The following is a 20,495-nucleotide window of genomic DNA, read 5'->3' on the forward strand; positions in this document are numbered from 1 at the left end:
AAATACGATACGACCATATCAGCCAATACAATACTGATATTCAAATATATAGATCCTTCGTATTCTCACATTTGAATGAAAACCAAATATGAAAAGGATGCATGCTTTGATATTGAATCCAAAACTTATAAATTAAAAAAAAAAAAATCATATAAAAAATCCCTAAAGCTTTTAACATATCAACAGAATGAAAAGAAAACAAGTACCCTGTATTAATATGTCTAGCTGATTGTAAATAGGGAAGTTTGCCTTTCTAAAAAACTTCGCTTTAGTATGCGCCTATGATAAAAAGAAAATAGATTCTTATTAGTGAAAATCATGCACAAACTAACCATCAAAATAAATCCTAGTTGATGAACTTACAAAGAGATACTGATTCCACACTTCCGTGTTAACAGTAAGAGCATGGAAATGATCATCCCAACCAAACCCACTTTGCTGAACAAGTGTTTATAGAATGTGATATAGCCTTTTGAGCAGGTGGTAGCAATTTTTAATTTTTGATATGATCAAATTCTAACCCGAATCTAAGATTGAATGCGTCTCTAATGGACTTCCATGCTTCCTTATTCCACACCGAGGCATTGTGTTTCCCAATATTAGTTTGCTCTATCAATCCTTTAACTAAGAAAGTATCATGTCCATTCCAATTTGCCTTGCTACAGTCTTGGGAGGTGGGGCCAAGTGCAGACATCTTATATTCAACGTAATTGAAAAGGGTACATTTTTCAAAATAATGTTCACAATAGATAGCATTTTCTAGTAAATATTGGAGGAAGCATGAAAAATCACTGCATGGATACTTTCTTGGATCGAGTTAGAATCAATTGAACAATGGAAGAATAAGATATCAGTTTATAGATAGCACAAGATGACAAAATTCAAAGAAAAAAGTGATGAGGATATTCGAGCAATTATGGCTAGACGATCATCACGTGGGCCCACGAGACCCAAGTCGCATTCGTAGCCATCATTGAAGACCCCACACTAGGTAGATGTGCCTGGGTTGCTTGTTTGGAGCGTTTGGACCGTTGGATTGCATGGGCACATCGATCGGCCCGTTGGATCGCGCACGATAGACCTTTGGACCACTCTTGGTTATGGCCCATCTTGATCAAGGACCACCTCATTGGCCATGAATAGTTTGGGATAGTTTAGAATTATTTGTTTTGAGTACTTTTTGTCATTTATTTTATTATTTTTGGACTATTCTATGTTTTACTTAAGATATGGATTTTTTTAAAAAATTCTTTCCTAAGAGAGGTTTTTTGTAAAAGTCTCTTTCTAATACAATAAAAGGTTCGGACCCCCTTTAGGGTTTGATGATTATAAACCGTGAATGAAAAGAGTTTCCTCTCCTTTACTATGTGATTTAGCAATTCATCCTACGATTGGATTGATGGTGTGAAGCCATTTGGAGAGTGATTCCCCTAGTTATCCTCTTATTTTCTCTTTCACAAGGTACTTCTCTTCTCATCTTTCTTTCTTCATCATCTTCTTCTATTTCTTCTTATTTTTTATGATTCTAAACCAACCTAGACCTAACATACACCCAACTAAACCCAAGCTCCAACCATGAATAGTACCATGGGAACAGTATCGCGTGAACAATGTCTGTACAGACAGCCCCAATCTGTGGCCCCCTTGCTTCGAATCTTTGACTTCCCTCTTCACTTTGATCTCGTTTACCAAACCCTAAATATAAATCCCAAACCCTAACCCTAAGATTCCTAAAATCCCCAATCTTTCCAAACCCTAATCTTTTTTTTTTTTGAAGACACAGGGTGTCCCCACCTCATTTTTGAAGTGAGACTAATCCTTGCGGATACATGCAATCACCCATAACCACGTGTATCGGGTAAAGCCAAGGAGGGGAATCGAACCCTCACCCACAACCAAACCCTAATCCCCAAATCTGAACCTTAATCCGAATTCCCCTAAAATCCTATAACCCTAAACCTAATTTCCCCAATTTTTCCCAACTTATTAACCCTAAACCCTCAAATCCCTGTCCCCAAAATCCTAAATCCCTATATTAAAGCCCTAAATTCCTAGTTTGCTAAATACTCTAAACTTATTCCCTACATTCCCTAACCCTTGAAACAACCCTATGCAAAACCCATAGAACTCGAGTGATTCCATGTATGTTCAGATTTAATACTAATGCTAAGTGGGAGTCATATCTTCTACATGATCCTAATTACTTGATACTTCATAAGAATCACATTGCAGGACTGTCAGGTGTTTTGAATCTTAACATGTTACAAATCTGAGTTTCTTTAACTTGTGGTAGTTTAGCTTTATTTTGTCTTTTGATTGCTTTAGTTAATCCACTATCTAGTTTCAATGCATCATATTAGGTTAGATCATCCCATCCTGCATCAAAGAGGTTGAAGAAACAGTTGTTTTCTCCAACTAATCCATGCAAAGTTTAGAAAAGAATAAGACCACACCTTCACTCGGTCAAATCTCGCCTTCAAGATAACTTTCAGCTCAACACTTACAAGAGGACAAACTCAAATCAAATACATATCAACTTTGGAAGTATCTTCCTTAGATATGGTAACCTCTCAAGCAAAATTTTACAAAAGATTTCCCAAGTATTTCTTTGGAGGATTGTGTTGAAAGCAATTGGGCTCAATCTATAGTCATTAAGATAGAAAGCTCAACGCTCCGATGCTCTTGAGTTGAAGTTGGTGGTAGTTCTCTTAGGAAGCTGATTCTAGCAAATAGAAGTGCAAATCAGAAGTATGGTATCCTAGAAAATGCCATGCATTGAGCATATACTCTAAGCCTCTAACAATCAGTTGAAGAGAGCTGAAAAGTTGAAGTGTGGAAATTTTTATCTTTTGAAAGGGCTTATTGTGGAAATTTTTTGTTCCCTTGGAACACCTTTTTTAACAACTACTAGAAACAAGGTATTCCATTTCGATAATGGTGGTCGCAACGGTCACCACCATTACTGATACAGGTATCGGCCATAATGGTTGATATGGGGTGTAATGACCATTACAACCGCCATAACAGTTGAAAGTTTTTTGTCCGAAATATTCTTTAAAAAATATATATATATATATTTAAAAAATTCAAAATAATGTAAATATTCCAAATATGTATTCATTTTTATTTTGAATATGTTTATGGTTGCGTAATGATCCAATCTTTGGTGAGAGTGTTGTGTCTAGTTGTCAGGAAAATTTATGAACATGGTTATGTGTCTCTAATATTTACACATCACAATCAAGCATTAGAACAAGAAATCGAAAAAATGCATAAATACCACTTTTTCAATTTTTAAAAAAAGTAGCCCTCGGAGCTTCTATTCACCCAAATCACTTCAATCTACGTTGGTTTTAATCCTAAAAACTATAGTAAGAGTGGTCAAAATTTATTGTAGAATATCTTTAAAAGTTTTTGGAATGAAAAAAGTGAAAAAAATGAGGAGAAAAATAGATTTAAATTGAAAAAAAAAAGGTGGTCATTTTTCGACTATTATAGGGGTAACGGTCACTGTGCCCTGTAATGGCAGTTACGGCCCCCGTAACGGTCGATACGGTCCAAAAAAAACCCAATCGCCTCGTTTCACCCTTGCATCGCATAATGGTCATGCCCGTTACCTATTCGTATTGGCCTTTATGGTTATATCGTAGCGGATATGGAACACCTTGACTAGAAATGGAAATGGAAATGGGATGTTAGAGAGCTTTTTCTATTTCCTAGTAAAAATTGACATCATTATTCACTTTTCTAACATTATATCTATTAAATATGTTTGCAATATTTTCAGAAATACCTCTCAAGTGATAAGATATCTTTCATGATACCTCTCACGAAAATTCTGGACTTTAAACAAGGATTTTTCCTGAAAATGGTAATGGAAAGAAATGAATTTTGATGGAGATGGGACATTTCCACAAACTCACGAATGAGCGAACTATTTGATTTATGTGGGGATGTGTATTTCCACATAAGTATTTCTACGCTCCCAAACTCTCAACTTTTCGTGCTTCATGCAAGTTTTATGATTTGATCATGCAAGTGTAGCAGTACACTGAAAGAAACAGAAATAAGAGAGATGATATTCTTATTGTGTGATGAAGCAAATCAGATAGGAGAAGACATTTTGAATTGTATCTGCTTTCACTTCCCCCTCATTTGTATGTCATGAGTAGGCAACATCTTCTCAGCACACATGCTAAATCAACACACTTGTGCAATCCAGACCACTTTGAGCACGCCTTGGCTAAAACATAAGCAGTCCACTCATCAAAAGGGATGCACTTCACAGTTTATCTGATGAATAAACTGGCCTAGTTTTTTGGCAAGGCTCTTCTCACTGCGAGCTCCAACTAAGGAATGAACTATATTTAAATACCTCATATCACATGCAAGCCACATTGCCATGTGAACCAAGAAGAGAGTCGCGAATCCCACAGCAGAAATCACAAGCATAGGAAGCTGCTTCTACCAAATTCCACATTAGCAGTCAAAATCTCCAAGTGGGGAATTATTATTATTATTTTTTTGAAAGATCACTGCATTGTATTAAGAAGAAAAAGAAGAAAACAGAAGGAGAGGGGCCGCTGAGAAAGCGGACCACCTAAACTCCAATAAAGATAAAATTACAACCTTAAGGCTATCTACATTAGAGCCCCATTCTATAATCAAACGTTTTATCTTACGCACTAGAACTTCCACCGAATTGGAGATGTCCCTGAACACTCTCCCATTCCTTTCTTCCCAAACAGACCACCAAACAGCGAGGAGGGCTACTCTCCACAATTTTGTCTTTTGCTTACCTCATCTGGCACCGTGCCAGGCCTTTAGGAGGCGGCCTGCTAAATCTAGGAAAGCCCACTTGATATTAAAGATCCTCAACACTTCTGACCAAATTGGGTAGATGAAGGTACAGTGAACAAATAGGTGATCTACCGTCTCTTCATCCGCCATAAAGCAAGAGCACATGTTTACTAAATTCATCCTTCTTTTTCTCAAATTGTCGACCATAAGAACCTTACTTAAACCAACTAGCCAAACAAAAGAAACAATCTTTGGGGGAGCCAAGTTGCTCCAAATATGATCAGTCATGACTTCTTCTATGGGGAGAGGGACATTGCCCAAAGAATGGAAGGACTTGACTGAGAAAGTGCTAGATTTATCTATCTTCCAAACCAACGAATCTGAGCTGAGGAGATCCAACTTGGTACTAGAAATGCGATCAAGGAGGGCCATGTACTCTGCTATCTCCCAATCATGGAGATACCTTCTGCATTTCAAATCCCAAAGCACCTCTCCATCACTAAGAGTGTAATAGCTGGCTACCGAAGAATTTGGGTTTTGAACTATGCGAAAGATATACGAAAATTCTTCTTTCAAAACTCTACCACCCACCCATACATCTTCCCAAAAATGGATTTTATCTCCTCTACCAATAACAAAACCAATGCCTTTGAGAACCTCCCCTTTCATGGATTGAACATCCCTCCAAAGAGCCGAAGCTCTATAGAAAGAAGAATCTTTTGTCAACCACCCTCCCTTAGAAGTACCATACTTACCTTTGATCAACTTACTCCAAAGACTCCCGCTTTCATACCCTAATCTCCAAATCCACTTCCCTAACATAGCTCAATTCATAGTCTTCGATCCCTAATCCCTATCCCTCCTTGAATATGCTTGCACGCTTTCTTCCATTCGACCAAGTGAAATTTCTTTTTCTCTTCCTTTCCATGCCATAAGAAGTTGCGTCTTAACTTCTCTAGAATAGCCAGCACTGATGACGGACACTTAAACAGAGACATGAAATATAATGGGAGATTCAAAAGGGCCGCCTTTATGAGAGTTAACCTTCCCCCAAGCGATAGGTATCTGCATTTCCATCTAGCTAGGTACTTGTCGAATCTGTCTATGACCTTATCCCATAAAGATAACGGAGGCTTGCCAATACACAAAGGAAGGCCAAGAAAAGAAGTTGGGAAACGACCAATAGAACAATCAAATATATTGGCATAGATCCTGATATCTTCATTCTCTAAATTCACCCCATACATCTTGGACTTTGACATGTTAACTCTCAACCTAGAGACAGCCTCGTAACAGCGGATCGTATTACGCAGGTTACTCACCTTCTGCTGACTAGCAACATTGGAGAGCAGCGTATCATCCGCAAACTGAATATGCGACATCAGAAAGTCGAGGCCCTTTATCCTGAAACTTTCTAATAAACCTTCTTCTTGACCTTTAAACAACATTCTAGATAGAGCCTCCCCAACAATAAGGAAGAGAAAAAGGAGACAAGGGATCTCCTTAACGAAGTCCCCTAGAGCTTTTGAAGAAACCCTTTAGAGATCCATTTAGAAGAACTGAGAAATGAGTGGAACTGATATACTCTCCAATCCATCCTTTCCATTTTTCACCAAAACCCAAGCGCGATAGCATATACTAAAGGAATCTCCAGTCCACATGATCATATGCCTTTTCGATGTCGAGATTGCATAGAATATCCTTTGAACCAGATCTGACCGAGGAATGAAGGCATTCATACGCTATCAACACACAATCAGTGATTTGTCTACCCGAGATAAATGCGCTTTGATTAGCAGATATGATCTTCCCTATCACATTCTTTAAACGTGATGCCAAAACCTTTGCTAGGATCTTGTACGACCCTCCAATTAAGCTAATCGCCCTATAATCTTTAAAAGATGCTGCCCCCGAGATCTTTGGAATTAACGCTATAAAAGAAGCCCCCAGTCCTTTCGACAGATGACCTCTAGCATGAAATTCATCAAAGAAATCCATAACATCTCCCAGGATGACCTCCCAGAAAGTCTGGAAAAAACTGATCGAAAACCCATCAGGCCCAGGGGCCTTATCGCCACCCAAAGCATTTACCGCCAACTTCATCTTCCACCGAGAAAGGAGCCTCGAGATATGATGCTTCCTCATCCGCCAACCTATCAAAATGAAGAAAATCCAAACCAGGCCTACTCTAGTCTTCTCCCTTAAGTAAGTTGTCGAAGAAAGATATTGCTTCTGTCTCTATATGGACTTTATCTTCAATGTGGATCCATTGATAATCATGTTGTTAATTTCGTTACATTTGGCTTGCACGCTAGCTATGCTATGAAAATTTTTTGAGTTTTTATCGCCTTCTCTTACTTCCAAAAAGTTTCATCTTCTGCCACCCTTGCTGAGAGATCTTGGATGAGTTGGATCCTCCTGGATACTTGATCCGTTGACAGAAAACCTTCTTCCACTTTCACATCTATCGCCTGAATCTCAATCAGAATCGCTTCCGTTTCCTTCTCCCTTAAACGCAGATTGGTATCTTTCCACTGCTTTAGCTTATCTTTCAACAAATGCAATTTACAACTCAGCCTGTATCCTGCATATCCTTCCACCACGAAACTCTTCCACCAATCTTTTATCAGATGTGGAAGACCTTTAATTTTCAGCCAAAATGATTCAAATCTAAACGGTTTCGGTCCTCAATTCTGTTGAACCGCTTGAAGAAGCAGCATGCAGTGATCGGATGTAGTTTTAGGAAGAGCGAACTAGAAAACTAAAGGGAATGCCTCAATCCATTTAGGGGAGACAAGAAATTTGTCTAGCCTAGATAGAATCGGGTTTGCCCTTCCATTAGACCAAGTGAATCGAGACCCTAACATAGGAAGGTCCACCAATTCCTGATCTTCTATCCAAGAGAAGAAACAACACATTGCTGAGGAGACCTTGCTGATCCGGATTTGTCTTCGGCATATCTTGTTATGTTGAAATCTCCACCTACACACCAAGGGCCCTTGAATTTGAGTCTTGAGTTATTCAGCTCATTCCAAAATTCAGCTCTGTTGGCTTCCATATTGGGACCATACACTGCAGTAAAGAGGCATCGAAAATCAGACGCTAATTCTTTCATAATGATAGAGACTGAGAATTCTCCTATCTAGCTGTTCTCGAGAGACCATAGAGAAGATTTCCATACCACGAGAATACCTCCAACACTGCCCTTCACATCTAGCACTACCCACTTAGTGTCTTTCGCCTTCCATAATGATCCCATCAAATTATCAGAGAACTGTTGGACCTTAGTTTCTTGAAAACTGATTATATCTGGACTATTTCTCCCACAGGTATCTTTGAGAAGGCTCCTTTTCTGCTTAGAACCTACACCCCTCACGTTCCAAGAGAGAATCTTTATAGAGAAACTGAGTTGCCTCGTTTAACTGCCTTTCTTTTTCCCGCCTACTAACCAGTGGGTAAGGTGATAGTTGATGACAGACTTTGAAGCTCCCTATTGCTGTTTGATTTGGAAGGATGGCTACTAGGAGACCTGTTACCTGACAGATTCTCTACACATCTGAAGAGATCTATACAATCTTCTAAGCAGTCTCCAAACGATAATCCTAAAGATCTTCCTACGTGGCCGATTGCATCTCTAATCCATTTCTTCTTTTGTATTGTGTCGATTAGCTTTGCCCTCTGTATATCTGTTACGATCTTCGTCAGCTGAATATCGTCAGTCTCTTCTGCATCTCTTCCCATCTACGTCTGCAATGGCTCTACTTCAATTATATCTTCTCCACCTTCTTCATGAAATAAGGTGATTAGGGCCCGCTCGGAGATCGCACTTTTAGAAGATAGGGGGGAAGATAGAGGATCGGAATGTGATTCCTAATAATCTACATTCGAAGAAAGATTGTCAAAATCTGATGAATGCACTCCCCTCCTTCGGAATCCGAGACCTGTCCATACAAGCATCCCCGAAGTTAAGAACAAGGTCTATGGCTAATAGAAATGGGGGAGGGATCAACCAAATCATCCGTGCTGGAGACGGGGAAGACCGGTCTCCTGCACCCTCTGCGTCCTCCTCTATCTCAGATATCGCTCCCCTGTTAATTGGCCAAAGGCTACATTTGGATGAAGGCTCAGTGCTTGAAGGGAGATTAAAATTAAAAGGTGAAGTGGTTGGGTGGACCGAAGCTATCTCTACAACCCGTAAGGCTTCATCCGACTCGTCTAAGTGGTCCCGAACCTCCCACGAAGCTCGATTTTCTCAATCCAAACCCGAGCCATGAAACTCACGTCCTACCCTAACACGCGTCCCTTTCTGATAGGTCTACAACTGCCGATTAGACTCTCTCAATATCTCTATGCAATCGAGGATGCATATCGTTCGTTCGAAGGGATGCATTGTCGCCTTCTGTTACTCCTGGGCTACCACGCGTCCCATTATCTTGGGATTGCTGTTGGCGAGTGAGCTCCCTTGAAAAAACATCCTGCTTATGGTGACGTGGCTGAATCTCAGCCGTACACGAGGGTTCCTCGCACATGTATCGATCACTAGGGTCCTTCCCACGTTTCTCTTGCAGGCTAACTTCCACAGCATGTGATATCTGTTCGTTGTTTCCGATACCACGTGTCGCTCGATCACCTATCACGAAGCCATTTGTCGCCCAATCCCCGATCCCGAAGCCGCACATCGCTCGCTCGCCATCTCCATTCGCTGTTAAACCTACTTTTGTCGAGCGGTTTAGTGAAAATGTCAGTACATTGATTCTCGGTAGGGATATATTCCAAAGATATAACCTTTTCTTCTACTAATTCACGAATATAATGAAATCTAATGTCAATGTACTTGGTACGAGAATGCTGAATTGAAGTTTTCGAAATATTTATAGCACTGGAATTATCACAATATAATAACATAGAATCCTGTTTAATTCCATAATCACTTAGCATACGTTTCATCCAAACAAGCTGTGTACATGCATTACCAGCCGCGATATATTCAGCTTCAGCAGTTGAAAGTGATATAGAACTTTGTTTCTTGCTAAACCAAGAAACTAAACAATTTCCGATATAAAAGCAACCACCATTGGTTGATTTTCTATCATCAAGATTATCAGCCCAGTCAGCATCCGAGTACCCAGCTAGTTGAACACTAGTCTCGAGTGGATACCAGAGACCGAGATTAACAGTACTAGCGACATATCTCATAATTTGCTTGACAGCAATCAAGTGCGATTCTTTAGGATCAGACTGATATCTAGTGCAAATACCAACACTTAGAGCGATATCAGGTCTATTAGCAGTTAAATACAGTAAACTACCAATCATACTCTGATATAATTTCGGATCCACATTTTTACCTGCAGAATCTTTTGAGAGTTTCAAAGTTGTATTCATAGGAGTATTAAAATTCTTACCATTCTCAAATCCGAACCTTTTAATCAGGTTCAAGGCATACTTGGTTTGAGAAATAAAAATACCATCAGATTGTTGTTTTACTTGCAACCCTAGGAAATAATTTAATTCCCCAACCATGCTCATTTCAAATTTAGATTTCATTAAATCTGCAAACTCAATAGTCATGTTAGTATATGTTGATCCATAAATAATATCATCAACATATATTTAAACCATTAAGATATTATCGTTATGTTTCTTAACAAAGAGCGTCTTATCGACACTCCTCATTTGAAAATTATGACTTAGTAAAAACTTGGTCAATTTTTCGTACCATGCCCTGGGAGCTTGTTTTAGACCATATAAAGCCTTTTTAAGACGGTATACATGATTAGTAAGCTTAGGGTCTTCAAACCCTGCAGGTTGTTCAACATATACTTTTTCATGTAAATTGCCATTCAAGAAGGCACTCTTTACATCCATTTGATAAATTTTAAAATTTTTAAAGCATGCAATGGATATGAAAAGTCTGATTGATTCAAGGGGAGCAACCGGGGCAAAAGTTTCATCGTAATCAGTGCCTTCTATTTGAGTGTACCCTTGAACAACCAGTCTTGCCTTGTTTCAAATAATATTACCAAGTTCGTCAGACTTATTTTTGAAAATCCACTTTGATCCAATAATATGTTTATCTTTTGGTCTAGGAACAAGATACCGGACATCATTTCGAACAAATTGATTAAGTTCTTCTTGCATAGCTACTATCCAGTTTTCATCAGAAAGCATTTCTTTTACATTTATCGGTTCAATCTGGGATGTAAAACACACGTAGTTACATATGTCTTCTAATTGTCTATGAGTGCACACACCAGTGAGAGGGTTTCCAAGTATCTGATTAGTTGGATGATCTTTGATAGTCCTTAGTTCAGAATTAACTTGATTTGATGAAGTATCTGGTTTGTCAATCAAAAGAACTTCATCATTATCTGAACTTGGGGCAGGTGTATTCAAGTGATCATTAATGACTACACTGATAGACTCTTGGATCACACCAGTCCTGTTGTTCAGAACACGATATGCCTGACTGTTTAAAGAGTATCCTAAGAAGATCCCTTCATCACTCTTTGTATCAAACTTTTCCAGACTTTCACGGTCACGTAAAATATAGCACTTGCTGCCAAAAACTTGAAAGTATTTGACAGTAGGCTTCTTATCAAACCAAAGTTCATAAGCACTTTTATTATCAGACTTATATGTATACACTCGGTTGATAATATAGCATGCAGTATTTATGGCTTCAGCCCAAAGATTTCTAGGGAGCTTCATACTATTCAACATTACGTTTCCCATTTCTTGAAGCACTCTATTTTTCCTTTCCACAATTAAATTTTGTTGTGGTGTTTTGGGCACAGAGAATTCATGCAATATTCCCTGATCGTTACAGAGTTTCTCAAAACTGCTATTCTCGAACTCAGATCCATGATCACTACGGATCTTACAGACTTGAGAGCCTTTTTCAGTTTGGATCCGTTTGAGAATCTTTTTTACTTCATCAAGAGTTTCTAATTTATCCCTTAAGAAGGCTACCCAAGTTAATCTGGTAAAATCATCCACGATTACCAGTATGTATTTTTTGCCTCCTCGACTCTCCGTCCTGGTAGGTCCTATAAGGTCCATATGGAGAAGCTCGAGTGGTCTTGATGTGGCATTGGAGTTCACCTTTTTGTGAGAGCTCCTTGTTTGCTTGCCATACTGGCATTCACCACATATTTTGTCTACTTTTTGTAATTTTGGTAGACCTCTTATTAGTTCTCTCTTGCTCAATCTGTATAAATTACGGTAGTGTACATGTCCAAGGCGTTTATGCCATAATTCATTCTCATCAGTATGGACCATGTAACACAATTGTTTAGATGAGCTACCATCGCTTACAATATAGCATTTTTCAGAAGTCCCGCGACCAGTTAATATTACAGAACCCTTTTTGTTTAAAATTTCACAACCTTTATTAGAAAATTTCACACTATGATTGTTATCACATATTTGAGATATGCTTAACAGGTTGTGTTTTAGTCCCTCAACATATAAAACATTTTTAAATAAGGGGAGGTTATAGAGTTGAACCGTACCTTGACCAATAATCTTGCAGTTGTTACCATCACCAAATGTGACTGATCCATCAGTCATATCTTTAAGATCGGTGAATAAAGCCTTGTCGCCTGTCATATGCCTGGAGCATCCACTATCAAGTTACCACTTCGAATGACTTGTAGCTTTAAAAGCGGTGTGGACAACCAAGCAAGTAACCTTAAGAACCCATTTCATAACTGTTTATGGTTTAGAAGTATAATTGGTCTTCTTGTATTTGTAATGACCCACTGAGTTAGATTTTAAGAGCTCCTTAAGCAAATCAACTATCTTTTCAGCTAAAGGATTTCGGTTCTGATTTTTATAGTTGACATAATTGCTTTTAGATTTTTGAAAAGATTTAACATTTTTAGAAAAACTTTGATTAGTACTTTTCCCTTTTGAGTTTGAAGTTTCTCCTCTTACAAACTTGGGAGGAGTATTCTTCTGTTTAGAAGGTATATTCTTATCATAGCCCAACCCGGATCTGTCACCATATTTTCTAGATCCGGATAGAAGTTTTTCTAACTTTGGATCACATTGAGCATACCTCCATGTATCCTTCAAACTCAGAAGAGAAGATACTTTATTTTAAGTTTCTCATTTTCAGATTTCAGATTATTAATCAGGGAGGTTTTGAATTCTAAATCGCATTTAGTCTTTTCAAAACAGTCTAAAATATGGGATTTTTCTAAAACAAGAGACTCAAAATTTTCTTTACGTTTTAAAAACTTTTCTTTTTGAAGTTTTAGTTTTACGACAATTTTACAACTCTCCTTGTATAGGGCATTGTAAGCATCTTGAAGATCTTCTTCATTTTCATGTTTACTATTCAGATTTTCTTCACTAGTTGAATCATCATGATCTGAAAAAGTGAACTTGGCTAGAGTCATAAGAGCTTTAACTTCATTGCCCGACTCGGTTTCAGAATCTTCTGATTCAGAAGAGGCTTCAGAATCAGACGATTCATCCCAAGTAGCCAACATTCCCTTCTTTTTGGGTTTTTCCTTTTTAGGACATTTGTTTGCTAAATGCCCATATTCTTGGCAGTTGTAACATTGACTATCTTTCAAAGATTTTCAATTTTTGATTTAGATTTAAGTCGTTTCTTATCATTTGATTTTTGAAAATCAACTCTCCTTTTACTTTTGAAGATCTTGTAAAACTTTTTTGCTAAAAGCGCCATATCATCTTTAGAATTTTCTTGAGTAATACATTAGAAGATTTAAGAGCGATAGATTTGCCTTTAAGAGCTTTAAAATTTAATTCATAGGTTTGTAAAGACCCAACTAGTTCTTTTACCCTCATATTGTCCGTATCACGAAGTTTCTGGATTGCGGTTATCTTAGAGTTGAACCGTTCAGGAAGTGAGCATAATATTTTTGCACACACTTTACTTTCTGGGATTTTATCGCCAAAACCCCATATAGAGTTTACAATGTCATTTAATTTTGTATAAAAGTCCATAAACATTTCATTTTCCTCCATATGAATTTCTTCAAATTTGGTTGTGAGGAGTTGGACTTTAGATTTCTTGACAATTGAAGTATCCTTGTGTGTCATTTCTAAAATATCCCAAGCTTGCTTTGTAGTATCACAGGATATAATTCCTTTGAACTCATCTGGTTATAGAGCGCAAGTGATTGCATTTAATGCTTTTGCATTGGCACTACTCTCATTTTTCTGAAGAGTATTCCATGAGAAATACGGTGTTACTCTCATTGATTTTGAACCATCGATCCTAGTCACTTCAGTGGTAGGTGGGTTCCATTCAGTCACTGTGGCTTGCCACACACTCTCATCTATTGATTTGAGGAAAATCCTCATCCTAGCTTTCCAATAAACATAATTGGAGCCATCAAATGGTGGAGGCCTAGTGACTAAAAGGCTATCAAAATTTGACATCTTATATATGTATCTTATATCGTCAGCTCAGGAAATGAATCCAAGAATAAAGAATTAAAAATGAGCTATATGTCCTAGAGGGGGGGTGAATAGGACTATGTCAAATTTAGACTATAACAGCAGAAAAATGATAACCAAATAAAATAAATCAATTCATAATGCTTAAAATAAAAAGCAGCCTCAATAATCAAGTATTGAGAGATTGAAACAAATGTAGTTCTAAGGACAACCTTACACCATAAAAACCAAGGGTTATGGCAGGACAACCTTATTTCTAGAACGTTCTTTGTATCAAAAACTCAAACTAAAGAGGAATAAATAAATAGCAAAGAATTGAAAATTTGCAAGAATTTAAATCTAAATTATTACAACATTCCCCACTGTGCTTGAAATGTAAATATTACAACATTCACATTCACACATACATTCCACAACTTGAATGATAAAAGATAGGAAATTAAGCAAACATTCAAACTACAATACACAAGGAGTTATAGTGGTTCGCTTGTGTGTTCACCAACTGTTAAACAATAGCCACACAGAATGCTACTCCACTCCTAATATCCTCACACAGGGGATATTAGCGTTCACTATCAAAATAGGTTTCACAGGTTCACCTAAAACCTTTACAGTTGTGTCTTTTTAACTTGGGCTTACACAATCTAAAAACCCACACTTTCTGAGTTTTCTGGCTCTCCTCAAATAAACAAACACAACGAGATGTTTCTGGCTTAATTTTAAAAGAAACCAAAAACAGAATGTAAATTACAATAATGTAAAATACCTGAATTTTTCCTTTGTAACAGCCCAGAAGAACCAAGTCGGAGTAGAGGTTCGAATGTTAAAGTTCAATGTCCAATACTCACTTTATAATGGTTCTAGGTTCTAAAAGATTTTAAATTAAATCAGAATGGGCTAGCTTTAATTGATTTTGATTCCAGAAAAAGAAAAATAACACTTCCTCTTTTCAGATCAGATTGGAATACAAGAAATAAAATCAATTTAAAAAGCTAAAGAAAGAAAATATTAAATATGCATACTTAGCTTAAAATGGAGCACAGACTTATCTCTCAGAAGGCCGAATTACAATTACTTAGATGTCCTCAATATTCAAAGATTCGTGCTCTATTTATAGGTGAGCAAATCGCATCTTCGACTGGTCCAGAGATTGCTACGACTGGTCTTAGAACCAACGGATATTTGAAAATTTGAGTGGGATAAGATAAGACAGTTTCACGACTGGTCGAAGGACACCTTCGACTAGTCTTAGGTTGATCACGACTAGTCGAAGCCAAGCAAAATACATCGCTATAGTTTGAGTCATAGGTTCACAACTGGTTGAAGGAACAGTCGATACTGTTCATATGACTGGTGAACAGACCCCAGGACTGGTCGAAGCTTAACAAAAAATTTCAAATTTTTGCAACAAACTTACGACTGGTCCAGAAAAATCTTAGACAGGTCGAAGCAGTCCTAGGACTAGTCGAGAAAGATCCAGGACTAGTCTTAGAGCAGACCAGATTCCCAAATATAAAACATTTGCATTATATATTCGAAATGACCTACTCTAAAGGTTAACCTAAGGTCAAACATACCTTAATAGTGAAGTAAGGATATTGAACCCTTAAGATATGTAACCTTTAAAGAAAGTGAAGCTTGAAATCTTGATGTAGCTTTTCCTTAAAAGCTTCAATTACGCAATCTTGAATCTTGACTTGTAACTTGTAAATTCAGTTGAACATTCTCGAGTCTTGACTTGTAAACATGTCTTGTCTTTCGAAGTCGATCTTGTGAGACAATGTCATGGCTTGACATATCTTGAGTTGAGCATTGTGCTTCACTAATGCAGTCAACATCTATACACTGAGACTCGCTTTATCCATACATGCTTCATCCATATTGTGTCTCGAACATTTGCATTTATGTAATTTCACAAAGTACAAGCAGTGCTTTTGGCACCACAAATTTGACAACATAAAAGGGCTTTCAACCATAGCACTTACACTATCCCTTAGTCAAAATACATCCATCACTGTACCCGCTCGACCGAAAACTCTTTAGAAATTAATGGGTAACCACCTTCTGGAAATCCTTTCACAAATAGGGTTGAGAAACTTGCGATGTCTCTCCCTTTTCTGTAAAACTCTTTCAACTTCCCGTTTTTCTTTTTTCTGATCTGTTGCCATTTACCGTCGCTCGATTATTGATGAGAGTAATTCGTATCGCCGGATATTCAGTCTCTGGTTTCTTCGATATCACCATCGTCTCTCCCGGTTCCTTCGGTATCTCCATCGTCACTCGAGACAAGTGGGGCATTATTAAAATTTACCAGTATCAACGTTAGGGTAAAAGGGAACAGTGTAACACAAGCACCAGTACCCCTAATTTCCATTCCACCACCTAAGAACAGGCAGGAATTCCAATGCAAATGGTGAAGTTGGGACTGTTTAAAACCAGATATCTTAACACTGCAGTGGACCCTCAATTTCCTGCCACCTGATAACAGGCAGGAATCCTGATGTAAATGTAACTGGGGAATATTTAAAGCCAAATATGAAAACACAACAGCGTAGCCTCAATTTCCCGCCACCGTGAGGACACGCAGGAATCCCAACGCAAATGGAAATTCAGATAGTTTCAAACGAGATATGTTAACAATGCACCGTGCATTCAGTTTCCCACCACCTGACTTATGGGAATCCCAATGCAAATGGAAATTGGGACTCTTAAAAAAAAAAAAAATTTAAAAAAAACAGATGTTAAGACTGCAGCATACCCTCAATTTCCCCCCGTCTAATGATGGGCAGGAATGCCGATGCAAGTGGAAATTGGGACTGTTTGAAACAAGATATGCTAACACCGCAGCGTACCCTCAATTTCCTATCACCCGGGATGAGTGGAGATCCTGAAGCAAATGGAAATTAGAACTGTTTGAAACCAGATATGTTAATGCCGTCGCCACTGATGCTGGTCGATTGGGAGCAGATTGGGTATTACCCATGGGTACATAATGAACACAACACACCCCAATCCGTAGGAATCCCGATGCAGATTTACAGTGGGATATTTCACTGAGAGAGAGAGAGAGAGAGAGAGAGCCATTAGTCTTACCCCCAACATCCCACTCACTCCAGCGAGCAGCTGGCGGGAATCCCAACGCAGATACAAAACGGGATCTCTCCGGATCCCATCTCGGAACTGCGCCGAGATTCCCGCCAACCGGCTATCAGTGGCTAATTCTAGGCCACGCTGATTTATTGGTGGACTCCAGAGCAGAGGCACGACCTAGAGAGTTCGATCTCATTGAGAATGCAAGTAGCATTTCAGGAATCACTCCGGGAACAGAAAATCAGAACGAACGGATATGAAGAAAACAACAACAATCAAGATAGCGGAAATGGAGTCTGGGATTGAATCCTTGGCGGTTCGTTTGCAAAGGAAAGGAGGCCACATCGATGGTTAACTCACCTACGAGAATGGCCACAGCAGCCGTCGATGATCCGAAGGTTCAGCTTCCTCTTCTCCTTCTGTTGACAAGGAGAGATGATGGAGGAGGGAAAGCAGGAAAAATTAGAAAGAGCTGCGGGAGGAGGAAAAGAGAGTAGTAGCTATTTGATACTGTGAGAGAACGTGATGGATCAGACGCATGCACTCATTTGTGTGATTCGAATGTATGTATGAGCCATTCAGTTTTCCAAGCAGTCAATAATACGATGGTTAGAACGATTTAATCAATGCGATTCTCAAGAAACACATGCAATAAAAGATGGAACGTGCAAGATGGACGGTCATTGATGATTAAACCCATTCCTATTTCCTACAATCAATATCATCAATTTTCATTGTAATGATCAGATCAAAGCAATTCAAGACATAGGCACAGGTAATATAAGTGAGATAAGCAAAATGGACAGTCCAAATTCATTATTAGACCGGATTTCTACCATTAAATTTGAAGATGAAAGGCAATTTGTTTTGTTTCGCCAAAAAACGCATGATTTTGCATTGAGTACAAGTTGACATAGACTATCTCCACTCCAAGGCAAGACAAATACCCAAACAGGTGAAAATGCTCAAACGCAGGAAATAGGGAGTTGGCATTTTCTCGACAAAACAAAAACAATATTGCAAAAAGACTCAGACTGAGTCCGGATCCTCTGTTATAGCTTAACAGGGATCCTCTGCTTGTGGCTTTCTCATTGGTCCACGTCATCTGTTGTTTTAAAAAATAAATAAAGCAAAAAAGTTCTGAAATTTTTAACAAAATAAAAAAAAAAGAAGAAAAAAAACAAAAGAAGAAAAGAAAATAGAAAAGAAAAGGAAAAATAACAGAAGAAAAGAAAAAGCCTCCGTCGGCTATAACAGACTCTCCCTTTATAGATTTCTTCGGAAGACGGACTCATATTCTTACTTCCGCCGAATCGGATGACTTCTTCCGCTCCTCTTTTCCTCGCCGGGAAACCTCGCCGGATTTCATTTTTCCGGCCTTCTCGCCGCAATGGAAGGCAACGCCACCGGAATCGGCCGAGTTCTGGTGTTGGCCTTTTACGTCGCTGGGATCTGGTCGGCGTATATCTCGCACGGCATTCTTCAAGAAACTCTGTCAGTACTCAGATCTCTCTCTCTCTCTCTCTCTCTCTCTCTCTCTCTCCCCGATTCTTTGATTTCTCGCTTCTGTTCGTGAATTGTTTATCGCGCTCGAACGAATGGAGAAAATGGGGAATTTTCTTTAGTCCCGGATCTCGAATGAGCATTTGGATGGGAGATTTTCATTTTCTTTTTCGTTCTTGAAATATCAAGGGCATAAAGTTAATGTATTTTGTACTTGCATTTTCACAAAATCATTTTGAGGGAAAGGCGATTGCGTATTTGATAGTTCACTGCCATTTCTTAAGTTGTGGCGCCCGATCCGAGCTATCCAAATCATCTGCCCTATTTCCGACTGACTGTAGCTCGAAATTCACACTGATTTTGCTCGTGGAATTTGGACAGTCAATCATTCCATTTTTAACTGCCCATTGAATCGCTATCAACTAGATGGTTTGGATTATTCGGTTTGGGAGTAATTTTGTGCTGTTCTTTAGCGACGATGGGCCCTACATACCCACTGCATCTGAGTAAGGTGCAGCTTGTATATTTTACTGCATTTTTTTGGTAATGTTTTCGCATTGGTGCATCTGATTGCACAAAACTACTTCTGTGTGAAATGCTGTTCTTGAATCTCAAATTCTGTAATGTCAAAGTAATTGAATTCCACAGAAACAGCTTCAGTGAAATGATGCTCTCCTCGAGTAGTTCCAACTGTCTGATCTTAACTGGATTACACTTTTCTTAGATTATTGAAATATGCGGGACAGGTTTTTGTCATCTTTTCTTAGTTGAAATAAGATCTAACATAGCCTCATCTTGATTTCAGGTCCACCAAGCGATTTGGCCCAGATGGGAAGCGGTTCGAACACCTGTCATTTTTTAACCTTGTACAAAATGTCATTTGTTTTCTTTGGTCATTGATAAGTAAGTTGCTTGGGTTTATTTATTTATTTATTTATTTTTATTTTTTGATGTTTTTTAGTCAGTGTTTCTGTTTCCTACTAAAGAAACAATTTTTTGTGCCTCTAAAAAAAAAAAAGTTTTGGGGTAGAGTATTTCCTTAATAGCTACACTGTACACTTAAAATTATCTTTGGATTGTTGAACAGTGATAAAGCTATGGTCCAGAAGTACCCGTGGTGCTCCATGGTGGAGTTATTGGAGTGCCAGCATCACAAACACGATTGGTCCGGCAATGGGAATTGAAGCATTGAAGTACATTAGTTACCCAACACAGGCATGATCCACTGTTCCTTGATTCAGTTTTGATATGGTTGCTTTATTGATTATAGTGATGGTTCTGGAAGATGCTTTTACTGATTATAGTGATGCTCCTGAAAGATGCTTATTAGATTCAAACCAGTAGTTGAAGGTCAAGCTTGAGGTTTGAAGACATGGGTTTCTTTATCTTTTTCTTTTTTCCCCTGGTTAATGGTTCCTTTTTGGGTGACCCAATTCAAAATTTCACTTCTGGAAATATTCTAATGGAATGCAAATCTCTCTGGGACCCCAAGTAAATTGAGATAACGCTTAGATGATGAATAGAATTCTCTCTGGGATTGCATGGAAGCTACCTGATTGCAATAAGCATAAACACTTTATTGCAATTCTCAAGTTTTTTAAATTCTAAATTGATATCGATGAAGGGTACTACAAAATAAGTGCAGAATACTAATGTTTGTTGATGAA

At 38.4% G+C, this 20,495-nt stretch overlaps 1 protein-coding gene and 1 long non-coding RNA gene across 3 annotated transcripts in view; one reads left to right on the forward strand and one right to left on the reverse strand.

Annotated features, from left to right (window-relative positions):
- Window positions 1–17,893, reverse strand: part of LOC131247926 (uncharacterized) — a 28,733-nt gene extending 10,840 nt beyond the window's left edge. Inside the window, exons 1-2 of one of the 2 annotated variants that reach the window (XR_009172093.1) lie at window positions 17,686–17,893; window positions 3,794–3,862 (exon numbers count right to left, since the gene is read on the reverse strand). This is a non-coding gene — a long non-coding RNA (uncharacterized LOC131247926). Of the gene's footprint in view, window positions 1–206; window positions 280–521; window positions 1,122–3,793; window positions 3,863–17,685 lie in introns of those variants that run through there. The other variant, XR_009172092.1, reaches the window with a different exon arrangement.
- A 601-nt stretch (window positions 17,894–18,494) lies between these two features.
- On the forward strand, window positions 18,495–20,049 carry LOC131246149 (UDP-galactose/UDP-glucose transporter 3-like). Its single transcript, XM_058246056.1, has 3 exons — window positions 18,495–18,819; window positions 19,634–19,731; window positions 19,916–20,049. Exons 1-3 carry the CDS (start codon window positions 18,716–18,718, stop codon window positions 20,047–20,049), a joined length of 336 nt encoding a protein of 111 aa, XP_058102039.1. The 5' UTR covers window positions 18,495–18,715.
- The last annotated feature ends 446 nt before the right edge of the window (window positions 20,050–20,495 follow it).

This window comes from Magnolia sinica, chromosome 1 (genome assembly GCF_029962835.1).
Source record: "Magnolia sinica isolate HGM2019 chromosome 1, MsV1, whole genome shotgun sequence".
NCBI classification, from domain to species: Eukaryota; Viridiplantae; Streptophyta; class Magnoliopsida; order Magnoliales; family Magnoliaceae; genus Magnolia; species Magnolia sinica.